We start from the raw sequence: 27,013 nt of genomic DNA, 5'->3' as shown, positions 1-27,013 counted from the left end.
TACAGATGAAGAAATTGAATCTCAAAAAGTCAACTGGCTTACCCAAGGTTAGGAAATGTCAACATTCAAACACATTTCTCCTGACCCTAAGTTTTTTGCTCCTTCCACAATGCCTCTCTTGGTATGTTATTGCCCTTCCTCTACAACACAAAATCCTCTTTCCTCCAGGCCACACGATCGTCCTTTCTTCTAGTGACCTAGAGCCAAAGCCCCAGGTTATTTGTTCTCTATCCTCTCCCAGAGTACTTACATGTCTCTCTTCCCTCAGGTTCCATGAACATCCTTTCCCCCAGCTTACAGGGCTCCCCAGGTTACGTGGCCCACTCCCCACAGGTTATGCATTGCGCCCCGTCCCCCCAGCCGACAAACCAGAGGTGATAGCAGTCGCCAAGGCTATGCACAGAGAGAAGTTCGGAAGTCGTGTAAAGCAGCTTTTCCAGTGGGAGAAGGATGTCGCATTGAAAGCCATCCAGTCAGGTAAGCCTCGGCAGTGGGAAGAGGGAATAAGGGGATCAGGACAGATAAGACTGACTGGGGAAACTAAGGCCCATTCAGGGAGAGAAACCTTAGTGCCACACACACACACAGATGAAGCTTAGGAACCCAAGAACCATTTACGTAGATGAAGAGGACCTGAGGACCATACAGGTAAGGCAAGAGGGAAGGAGGGGAAAGATCAACATGACCACTCAGTTACAAGAAAAACAGAGCTGGTCCTGAAATATCTGGAGACTCAATTCCATAAGACTGTCTATAGAGCAACATGAATTTATATAAATCAGTCATCATTTATTAAAAGTACCCACTATGTGCCAGGCACTGTACTTGGCACTCTATTGCTGTAAACAATATTCACCTTGTAAATCTACCTGTAAATCTAAACTCTCCTGTACAAATTCAGGTAGGCTGCATGTAGTTGTCCTTTTGGGGACCAGTCATAGTCATATGTGATAGTCAAGTCTAGCCTAAGCACAAGTCAAAGAAGGCAGCTAGCATGGAGGTTAGTCAAGATACAAGAAGGACCCGTGGTGTGGGCAAGCGTCAGAGCTGCCAGAAACAGCAAGTCATGATTTGACCCAGGAACTGAAAGTTATGATTCCTAGATCAGAGAGAACTTTAGGCCAAGGCAGCTTAGGACCCCCAAAGAATTATCTAGGGGAATTATCTTTGAGATCTTTTGTCATCTCAGTCCTAGGCCAACATAGGAGTCTCTTGGGAATATTTTCAGGTTCTTAAAAGGATCTAACTCATATCTGTTAGGTTGAATCCCCATGAAAATGAATAATTATTCTCAACTGTCCCCAAGAATGCTTGGTTCTCTGCATCATGTGGGAAGGCCACATTTTTAATTCTATGGAGGTTCCATGATGGTGGTTGTCCTTTGATCTCAAAGAGGACCAAAACTACCTCACTATGTTAGAATCAAGTCACAGCATGTCCAACTGTGGAGAATCAGACTAATATGAACTCAGAAGGCTCTACCACAGGTTGGGCACAAATAGTCCATGTGAATATTTAGGGTGGATTCCCTAAATTTGCACATCTCACATTTGTTTTGAGCTACTTCAGTTCTGCTTTTCTCATAGAGCACAACACCTTCTTTGATGAGAGCATGCCAGTAACAGAGTGCCAAGTGCAATTCCTGGCACATAGTAGGCACTATTAATAATCCTATACTGATATCTCCCATCTCACACAGTTCCGAAGTTCTTAAGAGTGTGACCTTGAGAGTGTCCTTGTGTCACCTTTTCTGACCACGAGGTGAGCCCTTGCCCTGTGTGAGTTCTCCATAAAACAGTCTTTTTGGTAAGCAATCATTTGACATTTGAACAGCATAACCAACCCATAGGAGTTGTGTTCTCTGTAGCATAGTTTGGATGCTGGCAGTTTAGTTCAAGAAAGGATCTCAGTGTCTGGTACCTTATCCTGCCAAGTGATCTTCAGAATCTTCCTAAGGCAGTTCAAATGGAAGCGATTCAGTTTCCTGGCATGGCACTGGTAGACTGTCCAGGTTTCACAAGCATATAACAATGAGGTCAGCACAATGGCTCTGTAGACCTTCAGTTTAGTAGTCAATCTAATACCTCTTCTCTCCCAAACTTTCCTTTGGAGCCTCCCAAACACTGAAGTAGCTCCGGCAATGCATGCATCAACCTCATTATCAATTTGTACATCCCTAGAAAGCATAGTGCCAAGGTAAGTGAACTCATTCACAGTATTCAAAACTCCATTTGCTGTAACTGATGGTTCCACATATGGATGATGTGGTTCTGGCTGATGGAGCACCTGTGTTTTCTTGGTGTTAATTGTTAAGCCAAAATTAGCACAAGCAACAGCAAACTGATCTATACTTTGGTGTAGTTCAGCTTCAGAGGCCACATTGAGTACACAATCTTCTGCAAACAAACAGAAAAAATCATTCACAAACACTCCCTCCACTTTGGTCTTGGCTTATAGCCTTTTCAAGTTGAAGAATTTACCATCAGTGCGGTAGCTGACCTTGATGCCATGTTAGTTCTCTTGGAAGGTATTTTGAAAACATAGCTGAAAACATCATGCTAAAAAGCGTGGGAGCAAGCACACAGCCCTGTTTCACTCCAGTGGTGACTGGGAAGGCATGAGAGTATTGTCCATCATGCAAAACCCAGGCAAGCATGCCATCATGAGACTGACAGTATCAAAGGCCTTGGTCAGATCTACAAATGTTATATACAGATCTCTGTTCTGCTCCTGGCATTTCTCCTAGAGTAGATGGGCAGCAAACATCATATCAACCATTCCTCAGCCCTTTCTGAAGCCACACTGGCTTTCAGGTAGATGACCAACTTCCAGGTGAACGATCAGCCTATTAAGGAAGACTCTGAGAGACCCCTCTCTGATTGTCACAGGACAATCTATTTCCCTTACCTTTCTAGAGATGGACAATGGAGACATCCTTGAACTCCTGGGGGTAGTCTCCTCTTGCCATATAATCCAGGAAATTTCAGTCAGCTTTTGTATGAGCAGTGGACCCACACACACACATACACATACACACCTTGTAAATCTCAGCTGAAATAGAATCAACACCAGGTTCTTTGCCACATGAAAGGAGCCTAATGGCCCTCAAAGCCTTTTCTTCAGTTGGAAATTCAGCTAAGGAGGGATTGACTTCAACCTGAGGTAAACGGTCAGTGGCCTCAGCATTGATTGATCATGATCTGTTCAGAACACTATGGAAGTGCTCAGCCCATCTCTCCAGGATCATGTCTTTATCACTAATCAGTGTGGTTACAGATGCACCATATGTCTATGGAGTCTACTCCAGCATTCCTTCCCTTTATTCAGACTTTACATACGTGTTGTAATATGATGTGAAGGGTAAAGGTCTACCAGCTGGTTCAGGCCAGATATTACAAATGACAGGGGAAGGAAAACACTTAGTCTTCTGCCTATATTTCAATTACCAACCAAAAACTCTTGCAGAACTCTGCATAAAACTAGAAAGCCGCACATTCCTACTAGTCGTGCACAGACACTAGGAAGGACACTTAAAACCAGGTGAGAAGGCAGACAACCTATTTCCTAGGATTCATGGTCGTAACTAGATTTCATAGTTCTCTTTTTCTTTTTTTTTAGTTTTTTAAAAATTTATTCTATTTTCCATTACGGGAACAAAAGTATTTCCATAGCACAGTACAATAAAAAAGATGATTTCACATGAAACTGCAGATCTTCCATGTACAATTGGCTATCCCTCCAAATATACAGCAAAGTTATCACATACATTTTTTTCCTTTTTTTCTTCCCTCCCTCCCCTCGCCCCAGAGATTCACCTTAAATGTGTGCCCCATTAGACACAAATAGGCATATGTGTATATATGTTATTCTATACATACTTATATTTATCAATTCTTTCTCTGGATGCAGGTAGCATCTCTCTTCATATGTCCTTTATTTTTTAATTTGTTTATTTATAATAGTCAAATGGCCTAATCACTCAAAGTCACTCTTCAAACAATATTGCTACTGCAGTGTTCTCTTCATAGCTTCATGGAAGTCTTTCCATGCCTTTCTAAGATCATCGAGTTCATCGTTTCTTATAGCACAGCAGTATTCCATCACAACTTGTTCAGGTATTCCCCAGCTGATGGAGATTCCTGCAGTTTCCAATTCTTTGCCATCACAAAGAGAACTGCTATAAACATCTCATTCACATTTAATGTTCTAACTACAATTTGTGAATTTCCCTCCATCTTATTTCTTTCTTAATCTCTCTTTTTACCCTACCCCTGTTACCTTATCTTCTTCCTTCTCCCTTCTACCCCACTTCCCCACCCTTCCAAGTCACCACCCCCATCTCAATCCACACACTCATCCAAAAGTCCCCCCATCTTCTCCCTCTATCCTCCTAAATCCCAACCCATACACCCCTCTAAAAGTCCTTCCCCCACTCTTCCCCCAGTTTTCTCACCTCTCTACACGTTCAAAAAATTTCTACACCCTTCCAGATGTACACGTTTCCTCTTCAACCCAGAAGAGAGTAAGATTCCAACATTACTAGCCCTCCACCCCCACTTGCTTTCTCTGTATTAGTTCTTCCTTTTATATCCCATTTTCATATTATAATTGCTCTCTTTTACCTTTTCCTACCCAATTTTGTTTTTTAGAATCACTCCCATCATATACAACTCAACCCCAACCTTTCTTTCAAGCTACCTTGATACTGATGACAGTTTTAAGAATACTGATAACATTTTCATATACATAATAACCAAACAGTTTGACCTTAATGAGTGACTTATAATTATTTCTATTAACCAGCTAAACCATGTGACTCCTTAACTGGACTCTCATCATTCTTTCAAGTTCTGGGCTCTGGAAATGATATCTTACCCTTATACTTGTACTCTACTGCCACCTGTGCCCACATACCCAAACTGGATCTTTTGATGCTAAATCTTGCCGTATCATAGAATTTTAAAGCTAGAGAGGATCTAGAAGACATTGTTCTTGTTCAACCTCCTATCACATGCAGGAATCACTTCTACCAAATCCCTGATGGACACTCATCGTTTATTTAATAGTCCATGGTATCCAACGACCTAATGAAAGAAACATGAAATTCCATATAACTGCAGTATACTACAAATACAGATCTAAGTTCCAAACAATGATGAAACTTATAATTAAAAACCCAATATTGCTCCCATGATTATAATTAGCACAAAAAAATCAGGGGTGCAGGGAGGAAAGGAAGGGATCGGACCTGTGAATTCATTGATATAGAGAACACAGACTGGCTGCTGCTTTGCAATTAAAACCAAAGCCATGGTTAGCAAAATGGGACTGTAATGATTTTTGCCAAGCTAACCTTATGCCTAAAAACAGGATTCATATCATTCACACAGACCTATTCATTTAGTGATGCACAAATTCACCACAAAAAAAAACATCTATTCTGCCCTTAATCTTACATTAAAATGTATACTCTTATGGTGTCCAGACACAGAGAAATAAATCATCTATTCATTAGAATTTGGGGGCCCACAGTTCCAAATGTCTAGACTTCTGAAATTTTTCTTTCACTGAAGTAATTAACTTGCACAAACACACACCCACACACAGACAGAAGCCTGATAAGTGTTGAAAGTCCTTCGTGTCTGACTAAATAAAGGAACAATAAATTCCTGACTAAAATAACTTCAAAAAATAAGTGAACATGTGCACTTAAATAGCAAGTTCATATACAAACGTGTCAAGACATAAAACATATACATGAACACATATCAGGTTTACTATTCTATTGTAAAAGCTTCTCTAATAACCATTTTCCAAAGGGAGTATACAAGTACCTTAAATAAATGTTCCTAATATTTGTTGTTCTAACAGGGTGATTCCAGATATTTTTCCAAACTTATATCAGGATTCCAGTATCTATGAAATGAAGCTTCAAAATCATTAGACGTTATCCCCTGCCTTCTCCTTGCCACCACCCACAACCCTCTGGGAAAGACCCATAGCTTCCCAGAGTTTTGTTCCTTGCACATCTGACATTTCAGTTATCCTTTCTTGTGTTTTTAAAACCTTGCTATCTGGACACAAATAGTACTCTTGGAAAAAAATCTATTAGGTACAAACAGTCCTCTATTTTCCATTATTTTTAATGAGCTCTCTCTCCTGCTTAGTCCTAAGTTCTTTCCAGTGAATTTTTGACTCCTCCATTATAGATGAGCTTGTTCTGAGTTGTCACCAACTGGGCTCCCCTCCCCTCTAGGGAATGAGTCGCTCCACAGGTAGAACAGGCATTTATTCCTCCAGGGAAAGTCACACCTGACAGTCTTGGTCTCCAGGATAGCTCTCTGTTTTCTAACTTTCACAAGATCAAAAAGCTTTCCCAGAGCTGTTACTCTTCTTGTTATCTGAGATGTGACTCCTGCCTTTTAACAATTCCATTTGAGAGTCCTTGAGCATTTTTTTTTTCTACACAGCAGTTAGGTGGTGCAGTGGATAGAGCAGCAGGCCTGGAGTTTTAAGAAGACTCATCCTCCTGAGTTCAAATCTGACCTCAGATATTAATTAGCTGTGTGACCCTCGCCAAGTCACTTAGCCCTGTTTGCCTCAATTTCCTCATCTGTAAAATGAGCTGGAGAAAGAAATGGCAAACCACTCCAATATCTCTGCCAAGAAAATCCAAAATGGAGTCATAAAAAGTCAGACAAAACTGAAAAAAATAACTGAATGAATGAGTATTATTTCTATTCTTTTGCTGAGGAGTCTTTTATCTTTCATGGTAGATGCCAAGTGAAGAATTCAAATCTCCCCAATGTTCACTTGAGGAAAAGGTTCACCTCATTTTCCCAATGGTTCTTCTCTATCTATTGCTAATACTGTGATCAAGGCCCTCCACTGCCTGCGTACAGTTGATTTCATTTATTTTTGTTCTGATTAGAGACCCATTTTTTCAAGACCTGATATTTCAAGACCATCATCCTTTTCCAAGCACTGCACAACATCTTCTTGGGATTTCAGTAAATGTGGGCCCACAGTTACTTGGAGCCTTTACAAGGACAAGTAGCAAATGGGACTGGGTCACCCCCTCACTGTAAGGAAAGGCTGTATTGCCCCATTTTTCCTATGTCTTTGGTTTATCACTCACCCCACCCTAAATCTTAGGACTGAGAACAGTAGATAGGTTCAAGAGTAGGATAAAGCCCCGCAAGTAATTGGAAGGCATATGACTTAACAGATGGGTATATGAGAGAGGCCTTGTCCCCTGGACTGTGTTTAAGGCCTTCACCTGGAGAATTACACCCAGGTTCAGTATTCCATGTAAGTTCCTTCTGTGCAACTGGGAGTAGAGAGACTAGACACCCCAGTGGAGCATATGGGGACTTTCCATACAAGTGGGATAGAAAAATCTTCTGACAAGTTATCCTGATGATTTTCCTAAAGCACAGCTTTGACCATATCACTAGCACCATCACTCAATAAATTCCAGAGGCTCCCTATTACCTTAAGGAATAAATATATAGCATTTAGGGTTGGCCACTCTAACCCTAATTCCTTCATAAGCTTGCTCCTTCCTACATTTCTAGTCTTACACTTTACTCCCCTCTGTGTCTTTATGATCCAATAGCACCTGCCTTCCTGTAGTCCTCTCACATTCCATCTCCCAACTCCATGACTTTTCACTGGCAATATCCATGCCTGGAATGCTCTCCTTCCCCACCTTTACCTCTTTGCTTCCTAAACCTCCTTTGAGACTCAGCTCAAATCTTAACTTCTGCCAGGAGACCTTTCCCGATCCCTCCATCTATGAGTGCCTTCCTCTCTGAAATAACCTTTCATCTACTCTATATTTTGTATAAACATAGTTATTTAAACATTGTCTCTCACATTAGACCGTGACATCCTTGAGTTCAGTATAGCCTTTCTTTGTTTCCCAGTTCTTTGTATGCTTAGGGTACTACCTGACTAAAAATCAGTAGACTGACTGGTAGGACAAGGCAATCAAGCAGCTATGGACCTCTCCCTTACCCAAATGCCAACCAGGGCAAAGCAAAGCAAGAATTGGAAAGGATCCTGAAAAGCTGTGATAGCAGAAGCAGTGATCCAAAAGCAGGGGCTGTAGAGCAAAGCCAAACTTGGATGGGAGGAGGTGAATAAGGCTGGCAATCGCTCTAAAATCCCTTAGCCATAGGAGATCAAGCAGGAGGTGGTGCCAGCCTCCAATCCAACATGCTCCCTCTGTTTCTCTAAGTGCTTGCCAAGCCAATCTTGGTGAGTTTTCAGTTCAAAATCTTTTCCTTTATCTTTCTCCCCATGCCCCAAACATAGAGAGGGTGTAGGGCATAAGGCTCAAAAAGGAATGTTTGTGTCATTCACAGAACTGTTTCAATAAATCAAATGACTATTAAAAATTATCTAAGTCCTATGAATAGGGCCAGTGGGTGATGAATAAGAAAGGTTTCCCCTATATGCCTGGCATGAGTTCTCAAAACAGAAATTCAGATACCTAAATTTTTGAATATGTCTCAGATCATACCTCTAGGCCCGCAGCCAGGAAGAGCTTAGGCTGGTAGGAAGAGGGAGTGGTACCTGTCTGTAGTCTGAGTGCCCTCTGCTGAGCAATAGAAAATACTACAGCCATAGGAAAAAGTCGATATATATGTACTGACTACCTTCTGATATGGCTATTAAACTTGAAGGGAGTGCCAAAATGTAATTCTGTGATGGAGTAATTCATCAGTTGCATGGTAAACTATTTCTCTGTGATTTGCAGAAAGCAGGATAGAAGTCACCTGCAGATAGATATAGCTTCTCCCATACCACAAATACGTGCCCCACCTGTCACAGCTCTATCACTCAGGAGTCCTCCATAATCAAGAGTGGAGAAACTGATGGGAGTTTCACCAGCTGGGTCTGTGTCTTCAGCATTGTCAATGGGTAATATTGAACCTATTTGTAGAACAGTTTACATAGTCCTTCTCCAATGCCCTCCATCATATTCTCCTTCTATTACATATTGCAGTTTCTCTTGGGCTACTTCCAGCAGCTTACTCATTTTCTCCATTATAATAACGATCAGTAAGGGCCTGCTACTTCTTTATATACATGTCATGGTTCTTGACTTGACTGACATTTCCCCTTAGAGTTCAGGGGGCATATTGCTTATCCTGGTGGACAGATTGAGTGATCTGAATGGTGTCCTAACTATGTAATACCACTAATTAATTGTAGGGTGACCAGCCCAAAATTGTCCTCTCATCCCTTTTTTCCCCTTTTCCTTTGGAGATATTTTAAATGTTCATTATGGTTATGAAGGACCACTTCTAATACCAATTGTATTGACTGAGCTGTGGATTTTCTGAGGACATATATATGGGACATGTATAAACCCAACTAAAATCAAAAATCATCATACTTAACGTGACCATGGTAGTAAAGAAAGGAACTTTCTGGGTAAAGGTTATCAATTATATGTCACAAGTTGCCCTTGAACAACTCAAATGATACTGCCAGAGACCTTTCCTCATCCCCCATCTCCTAATGCTTTCTCCTTAACTTGTATAATTTAGCTACAATTGAATTTGATTTGCGTGTATCATCTATGCTTGTTTGTAAATAGTGTCTCCCCATTAGAATGTAAGTTTCCTGAGGCAGGCATTGTTTAACATTTATCTTTTGCAGCTTAGCACAGTACCTGGAACAGAATAAATGTGCCCATAAATAAATATAATAAATGCTAATCCCATTTAAAAGGCCTGATAAATGCTTATTGATTAATTAATTAAGATCAGCACATAACTTATTTGTTATTCTTTGAGTGAATGTCTCAAATGTATCTTATGCCAAGACTATTCAGTCCTTTGGGGATAGGAAGTTTCTTTAATTTATGCTACCCTAAGACAAAGGCAGCTGAAAAGATAACTTACCATAGTGGGTAGAGTTCTGGATTTGGAGCTAGGAAGGTCTGTGTTCAAATTCTGTCCTGGACACTTACTAGCTACAAGATCAAGAATGCCTACCTCCCAGGATCGTCATGAGGATAAAATGAGGCAACATTTGTAGGACACTTTGCAAACCTTAAAACATTATATAAATGCTAGCTATCATTAGCCCCCCCACAAGGGTGTTGTAAGGATCAAATAAGTTAATGCATGTAAAAAGCTTTGCAGTACCTAAATAGGAGCTATTAGTATTATCTAGTCACTACATATTAGGGCAAGAGTAGTTACTATTCGAATACTATGCAAGGATTTTACAACCTATGATTAATTTATCTCATGCAAAGCCTACTTGGGTTAAATTTATCTCTTCTATTTGTCTTGCCCTGAGATATTCTGTACTCATGCCACCTTGTGGATGATAGGCTCAAGGTTTTAGTCTATCACATCCAGAAATTGCCCTCAGCATCAACATATGGCCCTTTGATCAAGACTCTGACACTAGTCGTGTCCGTGAACTATCCAAGTCCTCTTCTGTCTCCTATTCTTCTCCAAAGCCATACCTCTAGCTTTTAAGGCCCCCAGAACTTTGTGGCAAAGTCATAGGATCATAGGTGGAAATGAACATAGAGACAGTTCTTAAAACATTCATCTACTCTGTAACATTTCCAACGACAAGACCTCCAACCTACTAAGGGGGCCTATTCCATTATAACACTGTTGGGCAGTTCTTACGGTGAAGTGAAATCAATTTCTTTATCACTTATATCTACTGGTCCTCTTTTTCCCTCTAAAGAAGAGATTCTTAGCCTTTTTTGTGTTCATGAGAACTTTCAGCAGTTTGATAAGCCTATGGACCCCTTCTCAGAATAGTTTTTAAATACATAGAAAGAATACATAGGAGGACAAAAGGAATCAGTGATACTAAAGTGTTTTAAAAAAAAAAAAGTTCACAGAACCCAAGCCAAGAGTCTTGCTCTAATAAGCTTTATGTCATTTTGACAGATCATAGGATTTGACATTTAAAGCTGGAAAGGAATTAAGAAGTCAGCTAGAGTAAATTGCCCAAATCAGCATGAGTAATGAGTAGCAGGGCTGAAATTGCAACCTGACTCCTCCAGTGCCAAATCTGGTCCTTCAAATATTCAAGATTTCCTGATTAATTTGCATGTTTTGAAGTGTGGCCATGATTGGAGTCTCGAGAGTCTCTTTGGACCAAAGCCTAATTTGACAGGGTGTGTTCAAGAGAAACAACATCCTTATTATCTGGGGCCATCACCCAGGAGAACACAAAAGATTAAGCTAGGCTTTGAAGGAATTTTTAGCCTCATAGAGCATAGGAAATTTAGAACCATCTTGCCTGGAGATCAGTAGACTTTGTACACTAAATTACTTTGCCCAACTATATTATGTCTTACATATTCTCTTTTCCTTTGTAAACAAATCCTAGAAGACAAATTTTGATTGAATAGTTTTTGCACAAACAAAGTTAATACAACTAGAATAAGAAGGGAAGTTTATCGAGGGAAAAATCTATGTCAAATATCTATGACCAAGATTTGATATTTAACATCCATAGGGAATTACAGTTAAGCTCTAAATGGTACCAATAATGAATCCCCTGAAGTGGTTTGTGCATTCAAACCCAAGTTGTAATTATGTAAAATATACCTAATAAAAATATGTTGTACAAATTTGAATAATGTTACCACTTCAAAGAGATTCATTATTCACATAAATGGGACCTGTCTGTAACACAAATGCATAAAAACAAAAGCCATTCCCCAATCAATAAGTGGACAAAGAAAATGGACAGTTCTCAAAAGAATTGAAAACTACTAACCATACAAAATATTGCTCCAGTTTACCAATCAACAAGCATTTACTGAATGCCTACTATATACCAGGGACTAGCCCGTAGGGGGCCATGTTAGACTCTGAGGACAATAAAGACGAAAATGAAAGTCCTTACTTTCAAGGTGTTTCCATCCTACATAAATCATTAATAATAGCAGAAATACAGATGCAAACAATTCTGAGGTTTTGCCTCACACTCAGCAAATTGGCAAATGAGACCAAAGAGGAAAGGGGAAATGGTGAAGAGATAGAAACTCTAATGTTTTTTGGCACAGGTGGGTGATGTAGTGGATAGAGTGCTAGGCCTGGAGTCAAGAATACTCCTCTTCCTGAGTTCAGATTTACTTGTGTGACCCTAGGCAAGTCACATAATCCTGTTCGCCTCAGTTCCTCATCTATCAAATGACTGGGGAAGGAAATGGCAAACCACTCCAGTATCTTTGCCAAGAAATACCAAATGGAGTCACAAAAAGTCAGACATGACTGAAAAGACTCAACAACTAAAAAATACATTATTGGTGGAACTATAAATTGGTCCATCTATCCTGGAAAATCCTACAGAAACCAATGATAAGAAAGAAAGGTCTCATATATACTAAAACATTTACAACCGAACTTTTTGTTGTAGCAGAAAATTGTAAACAAAGTAGATGCCTATCATTTGGGAAATGGTTAAACAAAATGTGATGTATGAATGTAATAGAACAACTTTGTAAGAAATGATGAATATTGTGGATACAGAGAAGCATAGGAAGATTCTTATGAACTAATGAAGTAAGCAGAACCAGGAAAATACTACATACCAGTATCAAACTGAAATAGAAAAAGGGGCCACTAAACCTCCCTGCAATGACTTAGAAAACCACACATTAACATTGCCTATGTTCTATTGTATTTTCATTTATTTATTTATTTTGTTCAATATTTCTCTGTTACATTTTAATTAGGTTCTAACCACACTGGGGAGTACTGAAGGTTGCAATGGAACCCCACAGGCCTATGATAAACGTATCTGCTATAAATTATTACCATATCAATGTAAATAAGATAAAAAAATAGGATAATCAAAACTGAATGTTATAAAATTCTAATAACCAAGCTGGATCCCCATAAAAAATAAGAGAGCACACATCTCTCCTGTCTTTGCAAAGGTGGAGGACAATGAATGTGGAACACAGGCTTATGATACTGGACGTGGTTGATGTCTGGGTTAGTCTTGCTGAACTGTTTTTTCTTGTTTTTTTAATTTTTATTCTTTGTTATAAGAATGGCTCTCTAGGAAGGAAAATACCAGGAAATATGAATGACGTGTGTGTACATATATACACATATACATGTGTGTGCATGCATATGCATATATGTATAAAGTGTGTGTACGTACATAAATTTAAAAGAAAAAAGAAGAAAACACACCTCTGTGCTTGGGAATTTGTGAAGACAGGGGACAGATAGGAAGGAGGGAAGCAAGTCCTATGAGAGGGCACCTAGCGACAACAGTAGCCATAGCAGAGGTAGGTAATTAAGGCTGAGGTGTAGAAGATCTCTCAACCTCAGGAGCCAAGTTCGCTCACAGTCAGGAATTATAATAATAACTAATATTTATTAGACACTTATGATGTGCCAGGAACTGTGCTAAGCATTTTACAGTTATTATCTCATATCCCATTTGATTCTCACAACAACCCTGGGAAGTAGGTATTGTCCCCATTTTGCATATGATGAAATGAAGGCAAAACAGAGGTTAAATGATTTACCCAGGGTCACATGGCTGATAAGTGTCTGAGACTGGATTCGAACTCAGGTCTGTCTGACTCCAGGTCCAGTACTCTGTTCACTAGAACAAGTAGGAGTTTCAAGCTTTGAGGAAGATCAGGAATGTTTTCATGAGTGAAAGATGAAAGAGTTTTGGCCATTGAGGAGTTGATGAGGAGTCACCTCAATTTAAAGGGCTATCACAAAATGAAATGGACTGTCTCATTAAGTAATGATTTAAGTAATTAAGTAATGAGTTCCCCATTGATAAGGGTGTTCAAGCTAAGGTTGAAAAAAACTTGCCATAGGGAGTGGACTCATAGCAGTTTTGACAAGAGAATCTCTAAAGTTCCATCCAATTCAGAGAATGTGATTCTGATTCCATTAATTTTTCTGTTTTTGCATATTGTATGTGCTAAGCTATTATCCAAGCAATCAGATTACTATTGTTTTATCTTGATGAGCTCATTTTAATTGCACCAGATATTTTGATCCTATTCTTGTGCTACGAGAGAGCTATTGCCATTAGGCAAGGAAGAGAGGAAAAACAAAGAAAAGGATATTGGGATGCAGTAGTCTTTGCCAAATGTAGAATTACTACTTGTCTACCAACATTCCCAGTGTTTGTCACTAGCCCCTACTAATATACTTAGGGGATTGTCCCACAGAAAACCAGTCTTGTTTGTACCAACCAGTTAACCTCCCTTCAGAATCAAAATAGTTGCCCCAGGGAGTGCAAACAGAGCAAAAGCTGATCTATACTGGCAGAAAGAGTTTCCACACCAGAAGGGAAAGGGAACAGGAAAGAGAATAAGCATTTTTAAGTGCCTATTATGTGCCAGGAACTATGCCAAGCACTTTACAAATATTTTTCATCAATGAACTCATAGATCCAGCCCAAAATATTTATATATACCTTATGTGTGTACACTTATTTATATATATACATATATGTGCATGTGTATGATATATATATGTATTACTATAAACACAAACATACATAGCACTAAAGAGAAAACAACCACCTGAGACCTCAAAAAAGGGTCCTGGGCTGACTATGAGAGGAGGGACTATCCCTTCAGAAAGTCCGCCCTGGAGCAGTGGGGCTTGAGGTACTAATATCCTTTATAGTCTCCCCCTCCTCCCAAGAGTATGCTGACAAATATTTAACAACCAGTTCTCTTGGGGGGGGGGGAATATGTATGTCAAACACATTTTTAAGTTTAATTTACATTATTAGTATTTTCTCCATCATTTTTTTAAATCTAGTCAACAAAATAAATTGTCTCCTCTGTTAGATTGTGAGCTCTTTGAGGGTAGGACTTTTTGGTCCTTTTTTGTATCTCCAGTGCTTACCATAATGCCTGGCACATAGTAGGTGCTTAATAATTGCTCATTGAATGAAGCTCTGATTTGTAGCTTTTGTCAATTTCGGAGTTCTCATGAGTCAGTTGTAGTAGGCTCTGGCACATGCTCAGGCTAAACATCCCAAATTCTGTTATGCAATCCTTCCAAAGTACAGCTTTAAGTCCCCTCCTCCTCCTGGTTTCTATTCTCCAGAGACCATAGTCTACTCATGTACTCTCAAAATGTGGTGTCCAGACTTAAATGCAGTACTCCAGGTGTAGCTTGAGCTGCTCAGTTACTCCACTGCTATCTTCCATCCTGAGCTCACTTCAGCTTTATTAGCAGCCACATCACCCTGCCTGTTGACTCATTGGCTCCAATCCATTATGAGTTTATCCTTGTTAGCTTCACTTTCAGAGGGGGCTGTTCTCTGACATCATCCTCAGATTCTGGAGAACAACCTATTTGGGAACAAGTAGTCTTCTATCCACGGACAACAGTATGTACATACATACACTGTGTAGCGAACAAGAAGTTTAAGATCCAGATGTTTGGGGCTGGCTAAATTATACACTGTGCCTGTACCTATTTTGTAAATATCCTGCCTGGTTGGTTTTGTGTATATTCTATGTTTCCATGCATCGTAAGCTCCCTTCCATCCAGAGTTACATCACCTTTTTCCACGGGTGTGCTGGTAAACGTTTTAACAACTAGCTGGGGGAGAGGGACAGGAAGAAATGTACATGCAACACACGTTTAAGTTTAATCTGAATTATTAACATTTTTCTATCACTTTCTTAAACCTAGGCAATCAACAAAACAAATCAATCCCTATAGTGTTTCCCAATTTCCAAAATATAAACAATCACACTAAAAATTTAACAATCAATCAGCCCTAAGAGGTGGTAAGAGCTGGCTCCAGCCCCTGTATTTCCCTCTGTATGCCTAGTACAGGACTCTAAATATTTTTTAATATTCTGAACTTGACTAAGTCAATCACCTGAGAAATAAGTGAGACCACCTGGGAGTAGCTGGAGACAGTTAGAGGTCAAATGTGAGGACACTCATTCATTCAGTGAAAAAGGTATTAAAGCTTTTACTATGTACAGAGTTTTGTGCTAGATGGTAGCAGAATAGGGCCACAGCAATAAGGGAAAACTATAGGCAGCAAGGAATCAACTTCCTCAGGTAACCCAGCTTTGACATACCCTTCCCAGCATTCTGTCTGTCCCTAGCATCTAGCACAATGCTTAGCACATAGTAAGCACTTAACAAATGTTTTCTTTTTCATTCATTCAGTTCAGTTCTACAAGTTTTTGCTAGGACAGTCGCTGTCACCATCATGCCTACACACTTTGGCATGCTGGAAGGAATACTGGCTTGGAGTCAAGAAAGACCTAGGTGAAAATTCTAGCTCCAACATTTACTAGCTGTGTGACCCTGACTGGTCACTTGAGCCCCTCAGAGCCTCAGCTTCCTCGTCTGTAAAATGACTATGATAGTACTTGAATCACCTACCTTGTTGTTGAAAGGAAAGTGCTTTCTAGGTTTTAAAACACTGTATGTGGGAATCATTCCTTTTATACCATCTTGGCCAGAATGTTTGGGGTTTCTTTTCTCTTTTCAGACAAGTTGAGTTTTTTTCTCCAAAAGGAACTTAAAAAAAAAAACTAAGGAAAACAATCTAAGGGAAACAAAGGAAAAACCTATCGATAGGGTATATATTTTTTTTATTTTTATTATTTTTTGAGCCTAAATCCAAAAGAGACTTAGTGGTACAGGGTAAAGTACTCTAAATGACCACAGAGATCATGAGTTTAAATTTTTACTCTGTCCTTTACTCTGTGTGACCTTGAACAAGTCAGCCTTTCCGTGTCTCAGTTTTCTCACCTATAAAATAAAGGATTTGTTGAACTCTAAGATCCCTTCTAGCTTAGCTCAAAGCTTTACATTTATTTCTTAAATATGCTCTTGTTAAATTTGGTGAAACATTATAACCCATCAAGATATTTTAAGATCCTGCTCCTAATACCCAACATATTCCCTAGCCCTTCCAACTTCTTGTCTCCCCACAAACTTGATTGACTGCCATCTAAGTCTTGGGTGACATCTTATGCACAGAGATATCAAAAGATGTCTAGTCTGGTAAGGACAATTGGAAGATTTTTGTGGTTATTGATGTTGCTTGTCCTTCGTTCTCCAAGAGGACCATGACATCAGGGAGGTGATGCCATGACATGCAAGTGGATTGGATGTAAGTGAGGGAGGGCTGTGCAAGGTCACCAGCCTCACTCCCTCCTCTGGAGCCATCTGGGTCCAGTGGCCAAATATGGTATATTGGTTAAGACACAACCTCCCTGAGCCCCAGTTAACCTACCTGTAAAATCGGGGAGGGATGCAATTATATGATCTCTTAAGATCACTTCTAGCTCAAATCTATGATCCTAAGAAATATTAAAATCCTATACTCATGACTACATATATATAACCTATGCCAAATTGCTTGCCTTCTCAATAGAAGGAGGGAAGGAGAGAATTTGGAACTCAAAATTAATTTAAAAAAAAAGAATATTAAGATTGTTTTTACATGTAATTGGGGAAAAGGAAAATATTCAAAAAAATTTTTAAGTCTTGCAATCAAGACTTATGTTTGTAGAAGGAACCTGACTCTTTGGGTAGCATGAGCAGGCCATGAGAGAGTAAGCCCAGAACATTCATGAGATACATTTAATATTCTTCAGAATACAAAGGAAACTTAGTCTGCTTCCTTTCAGCCTCTTCAAGAACCCATTCATTTTTAACTTGTTCTGAGAGTCCCACATACCCGACATGACTTTCATCCTAGGGATTTCTTTGCAGGCTTTCATAGACCCTGTAGGATAGAAGGGGAAAAAAGTGAACATAGATGGGAATATCAGGTTTGAGGTGCACAAAATGTGCAGATGAGATTCATTTATTACTCAGCAGAAATTTCAGCCTGTATCTCTCTCATTCTCCTTCTTTGGAAAGTCATCTTAGGTCATTCCCTAACAATCTCTTCTCTCTCTCTCTCTCTCTCTCTCTCTCTCTCTCTCTCTCTCTCTCTTGACTTAAAAATAAAAGCCAAGTCACTGTTTATTTTTAACCTTCTCTCCTTCTCCCCCCACCCCCCCAATGAGTCAGGAGGCAAAATATTAACTCCTGGAGAAGGCTTCAGGAACCGTGTTAGTAGCTCCCTATTCTGAAGTCCGTGTTAATGTCTAATTACACCTATGTCCACGTCTGCAACTTGGAAGGTTGTCTTTTCATAGAATTCAGCCTGGCCAAGGCTTTATGAGCTTTTTCCAAGAGTTAAACCCTGGCCTCACAAATAATGCTTGCAAGTAAGTCACTTAATGTCCCTGAACCTCAGTTTACCTATGCCCTGAGTCCAGGGTTCATTTGTCTCCTGCCTGCCCAGGATCTACAGAGTCATACATACAGTTAGAGTTAGGAGAAGCAGTCAATGATCTCTGCTTCCTCATTTCTGGCTAGATCTGCACCTCATATAGACTGTCATTTTAATCCCACCATATGTGACTCTTCCACCTTCTAGAAGGAAGTCTAGCACTTCATTCACCTCTGTAAATGGCCATTGTTATTGGAGTGGTTCATATTCTTTTTTCAATTCCATTTCTCCTACTGGTTTTGCTTTCTCTCTGCCACACTCTTTTTTTCAGGCTATGCATGTACTATCATATTAAATATATTTCCACATTAGTCATGTTGTGAAAGAAGAATCAGAACAAAAGGAGAAAACCATGAGAAAGAAAAAAAGAGAGAAAATATGTTTTAATCTGCATTCAGAATCCCTAGTTCTTTCTCTGGATGTGGATAGCATCTTCCATCATGAGTGTTTTGGAACTGTCTTAGATCATTGTATTGCCAAGAGAAGCTAAGTTTATCAAAGTTGGTCATTGAACAGTGTTGCCGTTACTATGTGCAATGTTCTCCTGGTTCAGCTCATTTCACTCAGTCAGTTCATGAAAATCTTCCTAGCTTTTTCTGAAATCTGCATGATAATCATTTGTGGTAACATGAGCTACATTTAGCATTCTAAATTCTATACATTCATATACCACAACTTGTTCAGCCATTCCCCAATTGATGAGCATCCCCTCAATTTTCAATTCTTTGCCACCATGAAGAAAGCTGCTATAAAAATTTTTCTCTGTGTAGGTCTTTTCCCTTTTTTTGATCTCTTTGGAACACAGACCTAGTAGTGATATTGCTGGATCAAAAGGTATGCAGAGTTTTATAGCCCTTTGGGCAGGGAATGCTCTCTTAATTATTTCCTCTCTTAAAGGAGAGATACTCTTCAGGCTGACAAAGTCCTTCAAATCCGCCTCTACTCAGTCCAAAGCTACTCTTCTTTGGTCTTAATGTCTCTGCCTACTCTTGTTGACAGAAGGCTTGTATTTCTTACCTTAGGCATTATTAAGATCCTCCTCTCTTTTGGCTCTGGGACCCCTGGTGAACTTCTTATAATCTAAACAACCTTCAATCATTGTTTAAGTATTCTCCAAACATCTATAATGATTTTTGATGGTTTTCTTTTGGCAATCTCCTTCCCAACCATTTTCGTATCCAGGGGACCCTTTCCCTATCCCTCTTGGCAAAGTAACTTCCATATAACTTTCACAGTCCTATCTTTGAATAACCTTAGTCACAGCTGCTTGTACCTCTGCACCAGTTATAACTATGGCATATTCCTCAGCTCACTGTAGCAATCTATCAATTGGGACTCTACTACCCCACACACAACTATTTTCCCATGACTACAGCTTAATTTACCCCCTTAAGTCCCAATGTTTCTACCGCTCTGAATTAGGATTTCACATCAAGCATACATCTGTAGCACAGATCCCAGACAACTCAAAAGCCCTTTTACATTTTAGATTCAATATGAAACAGTTTCCGGCAATCAATTAAACAACTCATGGCTCCTAGCCTCCATACAAGACAACTATTACCAAACCATTTAAAAGACACCCAACTCCAACAACAAAAGCATTGAATTAAGACTTATAAGGAACGTAAAAAATGAAAAACCAAGTAGAAGAGTTTACTCTTCCCTTTATACACTTGGGGGCAACCTCCTACATCTCCTCAAATGAGGAGATAGGGGAAAAAATAACCCACAGAAAATTTATAGAGGGAGTGGGGAAATTGTCAATTAGTCCCTCTCACCTCTTAGCACTATCTCAGCTAACAAGAAGATCAGCCAACCCCTCAGGATAGGCTGTAGATCTCTGAAACCTCTTGGCTATCTCTGGGAGTACCACGATCTACTAAGACTCCTTCCCCTCTCTACTCATTTCCATGATTCTCTCAGCCTCTCTTCCTTTACTTCTATCTCAGAGTTTGGTTCTCTGTTTACAGTTCTTCAGAAGCACCCCAACCCCCACCCTCAGTCACTTCTCCAGTAGTCAGCTCCTTTCTATATACCTCCTCTTGTCTTCCTTTCCTTTTTTTTTTTCCAGGTGTGAGCATCAGACAAGCTTTCATACTGGAATAACCTCCTAGGATTCTGACATCCTGCAATTTCTCTAATGAACATCTCCCCTGGCTCTTAATTCTGAGCATCCTGTAAAGTTTCCATTAAGAACAAAGACTATCCCTGTCCCAAGTTTTAGATCCCCTGTCCTTGTAATCAGATTGTGAGGACAAAGGATTTCCTGTCAGTACGGATTCTCAGGGACACTTCTCTGTCACAGGGTGACTCCTTTTTCATGATTGTTCTTTCCAGGGGGCCCCAGGGATTTACCACCTGCTCCCTTCTGGTTGCTCTGACTGGAAAGGATTTCATTCCTTCCTCCCCCCACCCTATCCCACAACAGCATGGAAATGAAATCCCTCAACTTCTCTGATCTTCTGACCCTGAAGCAAACACACAAAGGTTTGCTTCTGTGCTCACTTCAGGTTTTAAGAGTCTTTATTAGTAGTAATTACAGACTGTGAACAAAAGTTAAAAAAAAAATGAGGAAACATATAGCTACCTTAAGTTTGAGAATTAAAACTGTTCGTGTTGTTCAGTGACTATATCTTGACTCCACTGATAATTTTTTAATTCATCTCTAGTGTCTTCAGAGCCAGTCCTGACAAACTTCTCAATTCTTTTACTCCTGGAGCTAAAACCACTTAACCCAGAGGCTCCTGGACCTCCCTTCCTTTTTTTAAGGTCCTTTTCATGGTTCTGCCATGTTTATCTCATAAATCTCCAGTGGTTTCCTATTGCATCTCAGATAAAATACAAGCTGCTCACCCTGCCATTTAAAGCCCCATATAATCTGGCTCTGCCTGACTTTCAGGTTTGTCACACACCATTCCTCTTCCCTCACTCAATTGGCCTGCCCACCAAAGCTCAGCTCTCCATGCTTTACACGGGCCTGGAGGGCATTCCTTCTGGGCTCTGCTGAATAGAATCTTTAACTTCATTCAAGACTTAGATCAGGCGTCATTTCTTCTGTGAAGACTTTACTATTCCCCCTAGTTATTAGTGCTCTTTCTCCTCAAATTATCTTGTAATTATTTGTTTCTTTACATGTTCTACCCTCCTGCTTAATGTAAGGTTTCACAACCTTGTACATAGTTGGTGCTTAATAAGTGTTGAATTAACTTGGGGAGAGGAAGCAAGCCTCCTCCCAAGTTGATATTGGTATCGATAGTGGTTCTTTGGGTGCACAAAGAACTCAAATGAGATTCTTGTTTGTTTTTTACAAATTTATTTATTTTTAGCTTGCAACGTTAGCTATCATGTCTTAAATTTTCTCCACCTCTCTCCTCTCCCCCCTCCCCAAGACAGCACACAATTCTATATAGGCCCTCTCTATATACTCTTATTAAATAATAGTTTCACATTAGTCATGTTGTATAGAAGAATTAGAACATATGGGAGGAAGCATGAGGAAGAAAAAACAAAACAAAAAGAGAGAGAGCAAATAGTGTGCTCCGGTCTGCATTCAGACACCATCGTTCTTTGTCTGGGTGTGGATGGCATTTTCCATAGTGAGTCTTTTGGAGCTATTTTAGGTCCTTGCAGTGCTGAGAAAGTCTATCAAAGTCAGTCATTGAACAATTCGACTGTTTCTGTGTACAATGTTCTGCTCAATTCGCTCAGCATCCATTCATGTAAGTCTTTCTAGGTTTTTCTGAAGTCCACCTGATCATCATTTCTTATAGTACAATAGTATTCCATTACAATCATATACCACAATTTGTTCAGCTATTCCCCAATTAATGGACATCCCTTCAATTTCTGGTTTTTGGTCACCACAAAAAGAGCTGCTATAAATATTTTTGTCCATATGGGTCCTTTTCCCTTTTCTATGATCTCTTTGGGATATAGATCTAGTAGTGATATTGCTGGATCAAAGGATATGTACAGGTTGGTTGTCCTTTGGGTATAGTTCCAAACTGTTCTCCAGAATGGTTTCAGATGGGATTCTTTTACATCTCATAGGATCATAGCATGTAAAACTAGAAGATACCAGCTAGTTTAAAATCCACATTTTATAAGTGAGGAAAGCGAGAACCAGAAAACAGAAGTGACTTGGCCAAAGGCACACAGCTAGTTCATAGCAAATGCAGAGCTAGAAGAAAAAACACCAGATTGTTTATTTCTATCTCCCTTTCGGGAAGGTTGGATAAGATGGTTTTGAAGGGCCCTACAGCTCTGACATCCTAAAATTTTATTATCCTCCAACTTTGACTAGAAAAGTTCATTCTTGGGGCAGTTAGGTGGTGAAGTGAATAGAGGACCAGCCCTGGAGTCAGGATGATCTGAGTTCAAATCTGACCTCAGACACTTGACACTTGCCAGCTGTGTGATCTTGGGCAACTCAACCCCAATCGTCACATCTCCCCCGCCTCCAGAAAAATAAAAGTTCACTGTCATAATGAAAATGCTTGCAGGAGTAGGTGAGAATATTTGGGGACAACTGAAAATTCTTAAGGATAAGTAAGGTATTTACTGTACCTAGAGGACAGATGAGCCTAGTAGGGGTATGTTCCTAGATTTCATATAATATACAGCTAGAAAACAACTTAGTGGTCATCTTATCCAACTCCCTCATTTTACAGATGGAGAAACTGAGGTCAAGAGAAGTTTAATGACTTGACCAAGCTCATGTATGTAGTAAGTGGCAAAATGGTCATTTGAAGTCAGGATCTTTGACTCCCAGTCACTTATTCCACTGAACCAAAAGGTTATGTTACCTGTGAAAGAGATATTAGCCCTGGCGGTATCCCTAAACAAGTGAATGATAGGAGTGTGTGATGAGATGAAGGAGAGTGGTCTTCCAAACTGTCCAGTCAGTTGGTCAACCTAACTTACCCCCACTTTGTGTAAACGGCCCCTTCCTTTTCTGTAACTCAATCACCTCCTAACCCTTCCTTCCTCAGGTCTTTACATTGGTTGGCGCTGCCCTCATTACCTGTGGGACTGCTACCGGATTGGGAATGAGTCAAAGTGCTTTTGTGGACACCTGCTGGCCCAGCACCGGATCATCTCAGGTACAGAAGAGAAAGGTAGAAGCAGGAACAGCAGAAGAATTCTCTCACCAGCAGAGAGCAGAGGGCAACCAGATGCTCCCAGTCTTACAGCAGGGAGATACAGCCCGTATTCTCTCAGGCTCTGAGGAGTGGACTAGATCCTGTCAATTACAAGAAGGACAGATCTCTCCCCACATGCCATTTTTCCCCTACAGATATATCTGTTCCCTGTACCAAGACTGCATGCCGCTGTCAAATGTTCTGCTTCATTCCATCACGGCCAGAAGAAGTAGGAGAGTTCTGGCTTCAGAAACGCTCTGGTTTTGACCCCAAAGCATGGAGGGCCCTTTGTCGCTGCAAACACAATCACGAGGAGCACTTAGCCACAGGGTCCCACGCCTGTCGACATCGCGGTACCCCTCCTCTGGGAATGGGTGATGGGAAAGGCTAATGAGGGGGATGTAGGGACTAATTGATTAGGGAAAATAGGATGGTGAAAAGAGAATGGAGATGCAAAAGAAAACTGACTACTCAGTGAATTAACTTGAGTGAAAGCAGCCAAGGGTATTGTTAGTGATTCTTTGGGTGCCCAAAGGACTCTAATGAGATTTATTTGCCTAGGGTGATGGGAAAAGAAGTGGGATTAGGGAATCCCTGTGAAGGGGGAAGCCCTCCTCCCAGTGAGTCTTTGGGTTGCACAAAGGATTGAGATTTATTTACAACCCCAATATATTTCACACCAAAAAAAATGTCATTTTACAGATGGAAATAGGGGATAAGGATGGCATTGGGGATGAAATGGTAAAGGGGACAAAATCAGAATAGGAAGGAGACTGGAGATAATGGGGATATGATGAGAGATTGGGAATAGTATGAGCATGGGAATGTAGGCTAATGAGAGACATCAGGGTTCAGAATAGGATTGGAATGACAATGGAGAAAGAGATGTTGTTAAAAATGGGGATGGTGACAGGAATGAGAATCGAGAGATTGATAAAGATAAGTGAAAAGGATGGAGATGATGAGATCTAAGTGGGCAAGGGGAACCAAGACTGGAGAATGCCCTATTTGCCTCTATGTTCTCTGCTGCTGCTGTCCCTCTGCCCTCTCACAGGTTGCCAGTGTAACTTCTTCCAGTCCAACTTCCTTTGTGCTGCATGTGACCGACGATGGGAAGAGCATGAGACCTTCTTTGAGTCAGAGGAGACGAGGAGGCAGGGAGGGAGACCAATTGGTGAGAAGAGCCGTTCAGCAAAGGGAGCTGTACAGTGAGGGGGACATATGGAGAGTGGAGCAATATGGTGAGGGGGATTGTGTGCTAAGGGAGGGGGGCATGGTGAGGGAGGCCTCTGGAGAAGGGGTAGCTGCATGGTAAGTAGGGTTATACATTAAATTAAGCCATATGGTAAAACTATGATGTCATACCATCTGGCAAAAGGGATCATAATGAATAATCCAGATACTAAAGGACTGTAGCATCACAACCATCTCTCTGGGTCTTCTGCCTCCCTGTCTTCCCATTCTACCTGTTACCCTTAGGTTTTGGAGTTGACTTGATTGCAGTCATCACCATGCACACTTCCTATGCAGTTTAGAGATACACTTCCCTACCCCCCTTGGTTTTATCCACAACAATACTAGAGTTTATAGAAAGGAAGTTTTTCCTCAAAAATTAAAGGGAAAGAGACAAAACAAACAAAACTAACACACTGGCAAAAAAAAAAATGAAGATTTTTTTTAATTCAAACTAAAGTCTAAACAAAGTTGGTTGGTTTGGCTGACCCAGTTTATGGAGCAACAAGTCACTGGTTCTTTTCCTTCACTTTCCACTCCTGACCCAATTCCTTCCATCCTCATAATTAGATGGAAAGAATCAAGCTCTTGCTCCAGGTGTCTCCCTTCTCACTTGGAGTTATCAGACAAAGAGCGTGAGGGGAAAACCATGGTTCAAACTGAGGTTATCAGATTAGACCAACTCCCCAAAATCCCCCAAACTCACACCAAAAGGTGTGAAAGACTTCCTGCAAGCAAGCCCTCCCATAAAGCAAGCTTCCCCCAAGCAAGCTCCTCCTTAGGCAAGTTCCTCCCTCAATGGACTCTATGTGACTTTGGTTGTATCACAGCTGTGATGGGATCCCAAGGGAAGGAAGACATCTCAAAGTCCCTTAATTGTGTTCTTATAGAATACAATATGTTAAATAGGCATTAGAACTGGATATTCATATTAAATCCCAACAAAGCAAGATGAGCATTCCCCTTACAACTCCAGATGGAAAGATGGCTTTATGAGGGTGGTGAGGGAAGCCATATGGAGAGGGGATCCATATGTCAAGGAAGGAGTTATGGTAAGGTAGGCCATATATTGACGCTGGCTGTACAGAATGATGAGGGTTATACGGAGGAAGAATCAAATGGTAAGAAAGGTCACATGGTGAGAAATACCATTTGGAAAAGAGGGCTGTGTAGTGAGGGAGGGTCATATGGTGAGGGGTTTCCTGATCCCCATAACCCATTCATCCCCCTGATTTCTTTTTTATGTATCTCCCCCAATTTCCCACCTCTTCCCCCAAATCCACTCCCCTCCATAGCCATTCTCCCTGGGGCTAGGACCAGCTCTTATATAACCATTCCCCATACCTCCAAGACCATCCCCACACTAACCATTTTCCCTGGCCATCCCATCTATTGTCACCCACTCCTCACAGCCACCCCCCTACAACCATCCATGACCATCCCTCTCCCCCACCCCATGCTGGTTTCCCCCTCAGGAGCTGACTACATACCTTTTGCTGAGATGCCTGCCCTTCGAGATACCATCCTCCCTGCCTCGGAATTTGAGGCCCTTGTGCAGCAGAGCCCCCCAGGCCCTTCTAGACTCCCTGGACCTTCTGGTCCCGGCCCCAGCAAGCCCTTCTGACCCTCGACCCTCACCTACTCTGCTCTTCCCTCCCCAGGGACGTGCAGTATTACACCCGGCATAAGAACATGTGAGCTGGGCCCCAACGCCAGGAAATAAAGATATGTCCTCATTATGTGGACATAGATGAACAAAAATGTGTGTAAGCATGTGTGTGAGCATGCCAGTGCATGTCTAAACTTTGGGAGCCTATGTATGAATTCATGTGAATGCATATGCATGTGTAGGAGTGTGTTGTGGATATGGAGGTACATTTACGTGTGCAGTGTGATATGTATGTCTCCATATGTATTTGAGCACAGAAGAATGCACATGAATATGGCTGTGTTTGCATGAACTCTAATGTGTTTGAGTACATGTGTGTGTGTGTATATATATATATATCTGTAGTAGCAAGCACCTTAGCATACCCAGGATGAGGCCTACTAGCACAGATTCTTTGATGTGCTTTTCTGAAGGAAAGACAACTTTCATGCAGTCAACAATCTTACTTTAATTACAGATATGTAGAAAATAGTGAGTATAGAAAATACAAGCAGAGAAATTAGCACAGAGACTCAACAGTCAGGGCTCCAACTGTCTGAACCAAGTAATACAACACCTACATACATTACCAGACTGAAAGAGTAACAATATTTGAGTGGTGGGGGAAGCTCTTAACAAATGGCTACTCAGAGTCCCATCCAGGGAATCAGAAGGT

The 27,013-nt window shown here is 40.6% G+C and overlaps 1 protein-coding gene across 4 annotated transcripts in view; it reads left to right on the top strand.

Moving 5' to 3' along the window:
- Window positions 1-26,450, top strand: part of FAM221B (family with sequence similarity 221 member B) — a 53,205-nt gene extending 26,755 nt beyond the window's left edge. Inside the window, exons 3-7 of one of the 4 annotated variants that reach the window (XM_072607132.1) lie at window positions 334-477; window positions 23,307-23,417; window positions 23,612-23,809; window positions 24,511-24,630; window positions 26,351-26,450. In XM_072607132.1, the coding sequence (XP_072463233.1) occupies window positions 334-477; window positions 23,307-23,417; window positions 23,612-23,809; window positions 24,511-24,630; window positions 26,351-26,412 (635 nt within the window). In that variant the 3' untranslated portion in view covers window positions 26,413-26,450. Of the gene's footprint in view, window positions 1-333; window positions 478-23,306; window positions 23,418-23,611; window positions 23,810-24,510; window positions 24,698-26,164 lie in introns of all 4 variants that reach the window. The other 3 variants (XM_072607122.1, XM_072607138.1, XM_072607149.1) reach the window with 3 other exon arrangements.
- Window positions 26,451-27,013: the final 563 nt, after the last annotated feature.

Source organism: Notamacropus eugenii, chromosome 1 (genome assembly GCF_028372415.1).
Source record: "Notamacropus eugenii isolate mMacEug1 chromosome 1, mMacEug1.pri_v2, whole genome shotgun sequence".
Classification (NCBI taxonomy): domain Eukaryota; kingdom Metazoa; phylum Chordata; class Mammalia; order Diprotodontia; family Macropodidae; genus Notamacropus; species Notamacropus eugenii.
Note: the sequence above shows the minus strand (reverse complement) of the source record. Positions and strands in the feature narration are given on the sequence as shown.